The following is an 11,817-nucleotide window of genomic DNA, read 5'->3' as shown; positions in this document are numbered from 1 at the left end:
ATAACTTTATGTGGCCACCTCTTCTACTCTTCTACCTACCGCGCGCATCTGGTTTTTGCCACTAATAGCCCATTAACTTATTTCGCCACCTGGCGGTCATTTTAATAAACGCGAGAGTACACGGCGACTCGTTTGCGGCGCTAGTTTGGCCACTTAGCCTATACTACCACCGTGGGCCGGTGTTCAAGCCGTTCAGGCTGCATTTAGGTCCAACGTCTATTGATGCTCTAAACATTATATGTAGGGTCCACCTGGCCTACCGATTCGCCATGGCACTGTTTCTCCGTTGTAGAGAAAATTCTCAAGTTTTCCGACGCCCTCCTCAATGGTGCCGCCCGGTTTGCGTGTTTGAGCCAACCACAACGTGAGTGTTTGCGCACACGTGCTTGTGAGCGACGTCGTCGTTCGCAGGTAGATTCTGTTGAACTTACGTTGTGCGCTGTGGCTTTTTGTTACCTTTTCTCGTCGAATAATGCGCGACGTCTGGTGCACTGAACTTGGTTTTCGAAACTGACCAACCAGTGTTGTGTTTTTGTGTATATCTGTGCAGCGATCATCCTCCGCGAAAATGACGCGACGGCAAAGTGCGAGAATGGTTGCCTGCTGGGCTAGTTGGTTCATTGCAACACACGTAACAGCGCACAAAACTAGAAAAGATGAAGACTGAGATAGAGTGTAAAGAGCACTCGAGACACTTTTCATCATCATGTCGTTTCTTCAATTTGGGTAAATTTCGCTTCACGATGCGTAGGCTCTGTGTGTAGTGCCGTGCATGCACCGGGATTTCTCTGCATTTGATGACATCTTCTCAGATCAGCTGTGCTGACGCTGACATGCTCCGCAAAGTTATGCATGTTCTGGGCAGCTGTTGACATAATGCCAGAATAGAAAGGGATTCTAAACGAAATCTTTGCCTCCAAGATTTTCAGCCAAATTGAAAAATTTAATAATGTTTAAATAGATAGACGCAACCATCATTTCAGGCAGAAACTAGGGGAAAATAATGAATTAATGCGTTTTTCACAAACTACCTCGTCCAGCGGCCGCGCCATGAACTAGAGGAGGTCACGCTTGGCGATGTTTTATGCACCGGAAACTGGCATGCCAACAATGCCAGCCGTCGCCTGCGTCTCTCAACCCGCTCAACTCCAACTACGGTTCCCAGAACTGCTATGAATGGCACTTGCAGTGAACTTAGAACCCACCAGCACACAATCACGACAAGGACAAGAAGGAAGAACACACCACCGCACTGAACGTACAATTTTATTACAAGAACATATTTCTTACATATATAGCTTACGTTCGGCACTTTGCCGAGTGCCTATGTCTTAGTGAACCAGACAACGGAATTCATCTGGAGGCACCAGTTGATCCAGCCGAAAATGCCTTTTCTGACGCGAGGCCTTGCAACGTGCACACAACTTCAGATGTGTAACTACCTAATAACGTCAAGCATAGGCGGAGAGTTTTGATTTTCCCGGAGGGGGAGGGGGCCCGACTTGCTAGCTCTTCCACATTTCTCTCTCACTCTCCCAATATATATATATATATATATATATATATATATATATATATATATATATATATATATATATATATATATATATATGGGCGTTCGTTCATTGTACAGAGCTTCACGATATTTGATGGACGCGCATCAAAACATGCTGCTGACGCTTCTATCATTGAGCGTGAAGCCCTGTACAATGCGGTGATGTATGAATGCAGCCGTGTAAATAAAGAACGCTTGAAAGCGCTGGCGTAGCGCCGCTTGGGCGTGCGTGTATTTCATATTTGGCGTGTTTCGTGTGATTTTGTTTTTTTCTCGAAAACAAATGCTTGATTCTGAGGTTATATGAGGTGAGGTACAACGTAAGGTTAATATTTTACCGATTCGAGCAAGAATTAGAAAGTTGCCTAATTAAAACCAATTAATTGATTAGCGCTTAGTCATGAAAAAAAATACACGTTGTATGTACACACGCTAATACACAACAGGTAGAACTTCCATGAGCACATTTTTTTTAAAAATCTCGGTCCAAGTTAGCTGGGACAGCCGGTATACATAATATAACTAGTCGCTTAGGTGCCGACACTGAGATCTCATTATGAAGGTCTCTATTGGAGACTCCAGATTTATTTTTAAATTTACACATAGACATCGATCGACCTCGTAATGCTTGGCTCATAGCGAAGAGGGACGCATAGGCTGCTACTCGCTGACTGCATCGCATAAAATCAATTCCCACAATGCTTGGGATCTCACGAATTTTTTTATTGACATGCTATACTTTGTTAAAACATGCACTAAACAGGAGAGAGTAGGCTAATGCTGGCACAGGAAGCTTTAACTACGCCATTGAATTCAATTTAGGATGACCAAAAATGTTTCTCGGAAGGTAGCAAATACCATTTGCTACCCCTACATCTTGTGCGAATGGGGTTAGAACTTCTTCCGCCAAAGGTTGTTTTCTGGACGAGTATTTGAGCTGCTCTTCGGTCACCGATCTGGTAGTAAAACCCTCTGCTGATAAATAAAAAATGCGTACCGTCTTTTATCGGCACTTTTATAGGCAAGCATGTCGAAGGGTACCCATTTGTAGACAGCCAAGAAATTACCCTTTTTTCATTGGAGAGCAAGTGTGTGCGAAAGCATTAACTGACTGACTGTGTCGATTGCCTTGTATTCTTATTAGCATTTTTGTGTTAGGAAAACCGGTCGCTACGCAGTTCAGACTTTTTAACTTGTCATTGCTTAAATGATCGCTTCAGTTGTTCATCAACACAACATATTCTGCACATACAAATTGATATCTTGGGTTTAACTTCCCAAAACCACGATATGATTATGAGAGATGCCGTAGTGGAGGGCTCTGGAAATTTCGACCACCTGGGGTTCTTTAACGTGCACCTAAATCTAAGTACACGGGCCTCAAACATTTTCGCCTCCATCAAAAATGGCACATACAAATTCGTTTGAGGGGCATTTCGCAGTGAATGTTTGTCTTGTCAATGGACCATGACCCAATTTTAAAAGCCTGAATTGAAAAAAAAAAAGTGGGCATAAACAGCCCCCTGTCAATTAGCTGCCAGACAGGACGGCCAATAGTCCATTGTCAATGGTTGGCGACCTAAGCCAAGCTCTTAAAAAATATTCTGGGCCGGGACCGGGGGGGCTCTGCCCCCCCACGAAGCAGTCCGGGGGGGGCCCGAGCCCCCCAGCCCCACCGTACTCTCCGCCTATGACCTCAAGGACGTCCTTTCGCTAGGGCCTAAATTCGCAGTGCTACTGCGAATGTTCAGGAAAACTTCATACCATTGTTAATCGAATTCCCGTCTGGCTCCAGAAAGTGACAAAGAAGCTGTTGCTGATGGAGTGGACCTCATAACGAGATGTAAACCAGCAATATCTAGTAATGTTAAAAATGTGGCTTTGCTTTTGAATGAACAATCCTTGTGTGTTCTTGTGGCTGAGAAGGAAGGAGGGCTCTGTGTTCTAAAACATAGTACCCTTAGTGGAAGAGCAACTGATGCCATATCCGCTGTTTTCAATAGGCACCCACATGTTTCCTTGCCGAAATTACGATTAGAAGCGAAGCGGTTGTGCAAAAAGCTGAACCTGGCTAGTCTGTTAGCTGCTATTAACAGTAGCAAAAATGATAACTTTAGTGTTTTCTTTAGCACAAAATGTCGTAAACCTGAATGGTCATTAGGAGTCATTGTTTCGGAGAACGAATATTGGCAAAAAGCTGTGTCGCATTTCTTGAAGGCCCATTTAAACAGGCTCCCATGCAATGATGCTTTCGCACTTGAGATCTCTGTTGTCGTAAGTTTGTAAAGGATCAGGTTTCAGAAAGAAACAGTGAGTTTTCAATTGACGTGAGAGATTTGTACTATTCTATCCTACGAGTGAGTCTATTGGTAAGTGTAGAAGCCACTGTAGATTAGTATGGAAGTGTTGCTTTCCACAATGAATCAGGAATCCATGTTTGTGGGAGCTTTTGGCTTTTTACTTGAAATCCACCTTTGTAACGTGGGACGGGCAACCCTTTTTGCAGAAGCAGGGGATTTGCATTGGGTCTGCTATAGCGTCAGTGTTACGGGACTTGTTTTTAGCTAATGTTGACCAAGTTCTGTGCAGCAGATTTGAACACGGTTTGGTCAAAAACGTTTTTAGGTGTGTGGATGACCACTTGATTTTTATTCATTCTGTTGTGAGCTCACTTGCATCAAATGTTTATAACATCCTAAACATTGCCCGAAAATGCTTAGAATCACTAACCATAACCCATGAGCGTCTACTTTTCGGAAAATTATGGTTTCTTGACGTAATGTTTCATTTTAGTGATGAGCCTGTTTGTTGGTGCTATGAGCCTAGAGCAGGCAAACCTTTGTTACCTTTTCAGTCTGTGCACTCCAAGATAGTATAAAGAAGTAAGGCAAAATTATGTTTCAAGAATGCCCTCCCTAAATCTTGTCTGCACTTCATTATGAGTGCTGTGCGGCATCAGAATGGTTGTCAGCAGCGGGTTATCCTGAACATGTGCAAGTTTCTCTAGCAGAAAGGCTCCTTAAAAGACTTAACGTGTACGACGTGACCCCAGACTAATAATGCCTTTGAAAAGAAAGAAGTCACTACCTACATTCACGTGCTGTCACATAACCTTAAAGGTGCCCTCCAACACTTTTGAAGCATCTATTTTTTATTTGTGGTTTGCGTAGACTGATGGCTGGGGATAATTTTAGCATAGGTCTAAGCACCAATATCAATTGATTTAGTATTTTAATCGCACAATAAAGTTGCTACATTGCTGCCAATCTCATCAGCGTGTAGTGGCGCTCACCAGAACTATTGCGGATGGAAATGACGGCTAAGCGCGCAAGCTTATGATTGGATAAATGCAATGTCAGAAGAGATCGTGGCGTGGCATCAAAACTGAGATTACTAATGTGTTTTTGTTTTTCTTTTCTGTGCTTTTTCATTGAACCCCAAATAGACACTGTCGTAACAAAAAAAGATCACTACAACTACAAAGCATGACAGAGGCGCTGAGTGCCATTTCGCCTCTGGATTTATTGCTTGCGCTCGTCGGATGTCCATACGAAAGGCTACTCTCTCTTCCCTCTTCCTGCTTCTGTACGTTTGCGAGCTGCCTCTTTCCGCACGTACAGTAGACTCTTCATTGTTGTTGAAGCGGTGCAAGTAATCTCCTTCGTTGAATTGATGTTCCTACACCATTTTAGTTCGTCAGGCGGCTCTCCGAGCAACCCGTGTAGGGGCAACTGTGCTTTACCGCCCTTGTCTTTCCAGAAATTTTCTTCTCAAATTGAGAGGAGGGAGGGACATGGAATGTCGTTGTGAGGAACAGCAGCCAAAGCCTCGCTTCGAAGCAGTAGCAACTGTTCAAGTTCTGACAAGTCAGATGTCAGGCACCACGTTTGTTACTATGGCAACGATGTCAAGAATACTTTAAAAAGGACAAGCAATAATCGTGCCAGCTGCCCCTACATAGGAGCTTTCAGCTCATATCATTGGGGCGCTCTCAGATGTCACAGGGCGAGTGAAAGGTCAGGTGACATCGCGAAAATCAAGTTGAGGGTGTCATTTTTTTTTTCTTGTATTTAGAATTTTCTAAAATGAATAACTTCGGACTTTGTGCCGCTATCGCTGCCATTCTTGCTGCACTAACCTGTCCGTACTTCAGTCTACCTCAGGCTTCCATCGCTTTCTTGGCCCCACTAAAGTTTTCTCTGTGCAGGCTGAGTCGACCAATCAGTGGTCATGAGCCAAATTCATGTGTGAAAAAATGCAAAACTCAGTGTCACGACAGCGTTGCGGGTGTAGTGTATGAAGTGCCTGTAAGTTGTGGGAAACGATGCGTTGGCCAAACCGGCTCATGTGTCAGTGAAACATTCAGGGAACACAATACCAATATTATAAAGGCCAAGGTGGTCTTCTCGTGCTGCATTGTCCCGAACACGCCTGTTAGCCACTCCTAGGTGAAGCGGAAGTAATCTGCGAGCACAAAAACAAGAACGTAGGGGAGATAACAAAAGCGGAGATCATTCATAGGTTGGGTAATTGGTGTGTTAGGTTTACGTTGGTACCGTTATCTAGTAAAGAACTGCGATTTCTGCTATTAGGGTTTACAAGCTGATGCTAGGGTGTTTATCTTGTGACATGCACATTGATGTGGTTGGTTGGCTATATATGTCAGAAATACGTTCTTCTAATAAAATAGTTGCAAGTTCAGCACAAGGGTGAGTTCTTCCCTCTGGCCTTGTTGTGATTGCGGACTGCTGGGTTCTAATGTTGCACCAACAAGCCCAAGTTTTCAATATTTTGAACTTCATGTTGCATCATTGCCGTGCTGCCCTACTTCTAAGCGCTGTACTTCTAAGCAGACACAGTGAAGTAAATAAAAAAGTTGAAACAATATGTTAGGCGAATCGACAGGTGAAAATTCAAGACATTTGACATTGCTGAGCTAGGCATAAATTCTGATGTCACTTTGCCACTGCAGAGGAAACCTTTACAGCACCAGCTGACTCCGGCAAGCTAAGCGCCGAGTAGTTTGCTGCTTGATCCATAACAGGAACCCTGTCTGTAGCACTAACTAACGTAGGCATTTCAGTGTCATGTCTCCATTGTGTGCCTATTTTTTGTAACAGCTTGGCAGCTTCGTCACATGTCCCCCGCGTGCATCTCGTATGACAAGGCAGCTTCCCTCCCACATGGATCTTTGCAAAGAATGTAAACTACTCACCTATTGTATTGTTCACTTGATGCAGGGCCATCAGAATGAGTTTGGCGGTGCTATTCTGATGAAAAAGATGATTGGTGCATGTACTGAACGCTGCACAATACTACCAATTTAATACCTGACTAAATGTCTGCTACAGATTCTTGTTTGGTCCTGGCTCCCACTGCTAGCCGTCATCACTATTATGCAAAATTCGCTTTACAAAGCAGCCTAACGCCGCTAGACAGGACGGGAAAAGCAGAACGCACTCTACTCGCCTGACTGCTTGGATCTAATGCCGGCTCCATTCATGTTCGTAGTGTTTAGAAGGATTTCCCATTTCTACGTAGCTGTAGCTCTTGCATATGCACACAACATTACCGTTGGCTTCTGCCTTTGCGAGTCACCATTCTTGCCACTCTCGTCTGCGGGGAAGCCAAGATGTGCATGCTGTGACTGCCAAGGTGGCGCTGCATGCATCATGAAAACTGTGGCGTTGGTTCCTTATATATCGTTGTCTCTCTGTGTGCGTACAAACAAATTACATCTAGTTAAAAGCTACAGCTGAGCCAGCTATTGGCCAGCCCTGTGGATTTGTGGAAATACAGCAGAGATGGCAAGTTGCACACCCGAGCATACTTGTGCACCAGCAATCCCGCAACAGGCTTTCAGTAAGAAATTTTTAGTTTAAGATGGCGAACTGGACCAAAAAATTTCTGCAGAATGGCATCACTGGAATGAACATTAAACTGTTTTTTCTTACAATTAATTATTTATACCATTTCTTTCTATGAACATCTTTCTAAGCTTGTTTGAGCATGCAAATTGATATGATCCTCAAAGATATGTTTTGATGTTGTATGATGACTTAACGATTTCATGCTGCTGTTGCTATGTGCTAAATGGGGTGAAAGCCTTCGTCAAGCCTTAATGGCTTTTTGCTTTGATCCCACAGCACCACTGTTGTGACTATTGTAATGCCCCCTTTGATCTTGAAATAAACTGAATTGTATTGAATTGAGATGGAATGAGAACAACATTGTTGATATAACAAGCAAAACACTAGCAAACATTTGAGCCAGCTTGCTTTGCTGCCAGTGGCCAACATTAGGGAAGATAAGCCAGTGTAGTTAAATTTGGTCGTAAATGTCAGGACCTTGCTGTGGGTAGTTAAAAAAGAAATATTTGTGACGGGAGCCTGTCAGTGGAAAACGGGTGTGAAGGCCGTAGGGGTTCCCACTGGGGTAGTAGGAGGCAAACTCCGGGCCCATGCCCTCAAGCTGGCAAGTGAAATATGCAAGAAACATTTACTGTGTAGGTGGAAAAAAAAATCATCTAAGCAACTGCAAAATATGGATCCATAAGAAAAGAACAAGGAGTGATAGGTGTCATTGTCATAGCCAGGGGGGTGGTTTGGCGGAGGGGTTAGCCCCCTCGCCCCACCCCTTAATGTTTTTACATATTGTACTAGCTATGTGTGAACGTGCACACAAATATACCTAATGGCAGCCAGACTCCCCCCTCCCCCCAAAAATATTTCTGGCTACCCCCTTCATAGGCGTAGCACTACATTTCGATTGTTCTAACAAAACCCTCTTTAGTGGATGGTCGCGAGTTCAACAGTGAACAGGTGGGCTAGTTGGTGACTTACAGTCATAAAGGGCATGTGCAAAGCAGTGTGCTGAACAGTACAAAGTGGGGAAAACACAAGTGTCTTGTTTACTTGTGTTGTCTCCACTTGTTTCTGTGCTATGCATTGCATCACACATTTGACAAGAGATCTGTCAGGCTGGGTGAAAAAAGCTGAACTAGCACCGGCCAGAGTTTTAGATAGACCTGACATTTCAAGACCCATTTGATCGCTTCCTTAAAGGGACACTAAAGGCAAATAACAATTTATGTCAGAGTGAAAGCTCAATGTATGACAGCTTCTAAAACGGCAATATTATCGACAGCAGTGCCCTACTTACCAAGAAATTAAGCTAAATGTATCACGTGATGAGCGCCACTAGTGGGACATTTTCGAAGTGATCCCGATGACGTATGAGAGTCTGCCTACAATAAATCACTAGTAATCAAACTAGCAGCAATAAAAAAAGAACCTTCCGTGCATCAAAAGACGTAATAAAATGCTATTTGTTCGTTTCGGTTTGATTCATGGAAAAAAGAAGCTCTGTGGCATTGCCATGGGGAACGGCGTGCGTGGTTCAAAGGTTCCGTTTTCGCCGAACTGCGCTTTGCCCGGCGCCCTGCTTCGCTCACGCGGTCGCGTCTCAGTGGTAGTTTCGGGATCACGTACTGCTGCATGTGTTTTGCGCTCTCGTGAAAGTGGCTCTGACAGAAAGTTCGACAAAATACCGCATGCATGTGATGTTGCCGGATACCCGAACGCCGCCACGCAGTAAAGGCGGGCAACGTTGGGCACGGCAACAGTGACTTATGAAAGTCTGATTTCAGGCAGGTAATTTCAAGTGCGCTAACGCGATGCGGACCACTAGAACGTGATTTTATTTCAAAATAAGCACTTCCTTGGCATAAAAGTAGCACTATGAGGTTTCTGGACCGCTATTTCATTAATCAACGTCAACTTAATATTTGCCTTTAGTGTCCCTTTAAGGGTTGACTGTAACTGATCTTGAAGGTGAAGGTGCTTTTGTCTGTGGGGTTGGGCTGCCGGAGGGATGCCGTGGAGGTGTAATAGAAGAGAAGACGGTGTGTGTGTTGTGGCCGGAGCTCAGCTGGACGCTGCCAGATGCAACTGGGCCTGGACGGACTGCCGAGGCCATCACTGCGGAGGTGCAGCCGTCTCCCATATGTCATGGACGCTCAGAAAAACTCTGCAACAAGCTTTCTCCTTGAGTCGTGGTGCTTTCAAAACTGCTTGTTGTAATTGTTGCCCACTGCATGCGTGCACAGCTTTCACGGTTCTGTGGAGAGAAAAAAGACGACGCCGCTTCCACAACCGATGCAGTCATCCCCGAAGGAAGGGACCAAACAGGTTACGAAACGTCAGGTATATCTGAAAGTGTGGCTGGCGCCAGTTCAGCATCTAGATTGCTTCGCACATGCTTGCTTATGATAAAGTAGAAAAATTTCAAACAAGGTTAACCTTGATGTTTTTTTTTATTTGATCGTAGGTGCCTTTTAGGGCAACTTTAGGATGTAGTGATGCAACAATGTAACTGAGTGAGCACTCTCTGAGACTGCATTTCTGGCTGTTAAAATTAAGTTTCTTCTGTAAATTTCCATTTACTTGGTTTTGCACCGTCTGTTCATTGGCCTTTGAGTCCAAAGAGAAAGTTGTTTTTGATCTTGTTTTCGTACTTTAGTGATAAAACAAAAAAGTCGGTTTTGAGTCTTTTTGTTTTAGTGGTACGAGTACTGAGTGACCCTCTGCTGTCTCGCTAGACCAGGGGTCTCAAACTCACCTCAGCCAACGGGCCGCAGTCCCACAGTTTAGTCCTGCAAGGGCCATGACAATGAAGAAAGTAAAAGCGTTGGGGGAGTGGGGGGTATTTGCACAAATTGTCAGCTAACATTGCCATTTTAGAGAAAACCTTTCCCATATCTCATATACGGGTCATTGGTAAACGAGATTTGGCGCCAGGATTCCACCAGCATGTCGATATTGATTGCCAAAATGACTAAAACCTGGGCACCGATTCTGGAATACAGTTTTTGTTTCACAGTAATGTTTCAACACATGGTGACCACCTGAGGTGTCTCACGAAAACAATGCTTCAGACCAGTCAGGTCTGTGTAGCTCACGAACATATTACCTACTAAGAAAATGAAAAAAAAATGTGGGACAGAGGCAAGTCATGTGGGGGCCGCGGGCCATGTGTCTGAGACCCCTGCTCTAGACCATCTGTCAAGCGCCGGTGCATGTTGTCCAAAACCTTTGATAGAAATTTTTTTAAAAGATAAAAGGGATGGAATGGTTTAAGGCAAGGGTTGTATATGATAGAGTGGACATTCAGGTATGCCATAAATTGAAATTAGTCATACGATTGATTCAAATTAGTAGAAACAGCAATTGCATCTAAGAAACCCGTCGGATCGGGCTAGTTAGAATCCCTGGTGGATCTGAACTCAACCATGCACTTTTTTCTATGTGGCTTCGACAGTGCGCAAAACACGAAGTTCACCTCGGTAGTACACAAGTGCACACAAACGCTGAAAATGTATACAGAAGTGATTGAATGGGTTAAGCTAAGGCTTGTATAAGGTAGAGTGGACATTAAGTTATGTCATAACTTAAAATGTGCTAAAGGGCCGTGAACATCTGGTGCGTGACGTCACACCCTCCTCGTTATGCACACTCTCCCGTTCTTCCCGCTCGTTGCACCAGCTGTGTTGCCTCATGTGCATCACAGGACTGGGCTCAGGTATGGTGCTCTTGTTCGAGCGCTCGCTCTTCTTCCTCCCCGCCCCCATATAAGATGTCTGCTTACATAACCAGGTGCTCTTGTAGCTGTGCCATGGTGCAGTCAACAAGAGGTTTAGAGGGCTCACTGATGTCGAAGGCATGACACCGCCGGTGTCTCCTTGGGCGCTAAGGAATACACCAGGGCACACAACTGCCGACGGGCGAGTGCTGCTACCAGACACCGAATTTAAGGATTAGGGTCGCCTCTAAAATTTTGTTATTATTGACAAGCGTTCCCATATCTGCATAAGTGAGCTGTGTGTAGTCAGTTACAACTTTAGAAGGCAGCAGCGTCCCCATGTCCAAGGTGGACTATCAGAAGCCTGCACCAATGAGTGCACACTCCAGGCTGACATCATAAGTCGCACGGTCGGCGACCCCGCCAGCTGCATGTGAGAACATCATCATGTACATGAGCAAGACTATTTCTTTAGTCGTGGAGGCAATCGGCTGCCACACTTGGGTCATCTGAGTGGGGCCTTACCTGCCTTCTTAACTTGTATCCAACTGTAGTGTACTTCACCAAGGTGAGCTTGGTTTTTTGAAAGATTGTTTTTTGCGCCTGACGAAACGGAAGTGCCCCATATGCTCAAGACATCTGACGAATTTGCATTATTTACAGCATTAAGCATCTAGAAGTAG

General features: G+C 44.5%; 1 protein-coding gene across 1 annotated transcript in view; it reads left to right on the top strand.

The window, feature by feature from the left end:
- Positions 1–231: 231 nt before the first annotated feature.
- Positions 232–11,817, top strand: part of LOC119394427 (39S ribosomal protein L32, mitochondrial) — a gene marked incomplete at its 5' end in the record, with an annotated part of 53,560 nt that continues 41,974 nt past the window's right edge. Inside the window, one exon of the mRNA XM_037661730.2 lies at positions 232–364. Coding sequence (XP_037517658.1) covers positions 232–364 — 133 coding nt within the window. The remainder of the gene's footprint in view (positions 365–11,817) is intronic.

Source organism: Rhipicephalus sanguineus, chromosome 5, assembly GCF_013339695.2.
Source record: "Rhipicephalus sanguineus isolate Rsan-2018 chromosome 5, BIME_Rsan_1.4, whole genome shotgun sequence".
Taxonomy (NCBI): domain Eukaryota; kingdom Metazoa; phylum Arthropoda; class Arachnida; order Ixodida; family Ixodidae; genus Rhipicephalus; species Rhipicephalus sanguineus.
This window is presented reverse-complemented; position numbering and strand designations above follow the sequence as displayed.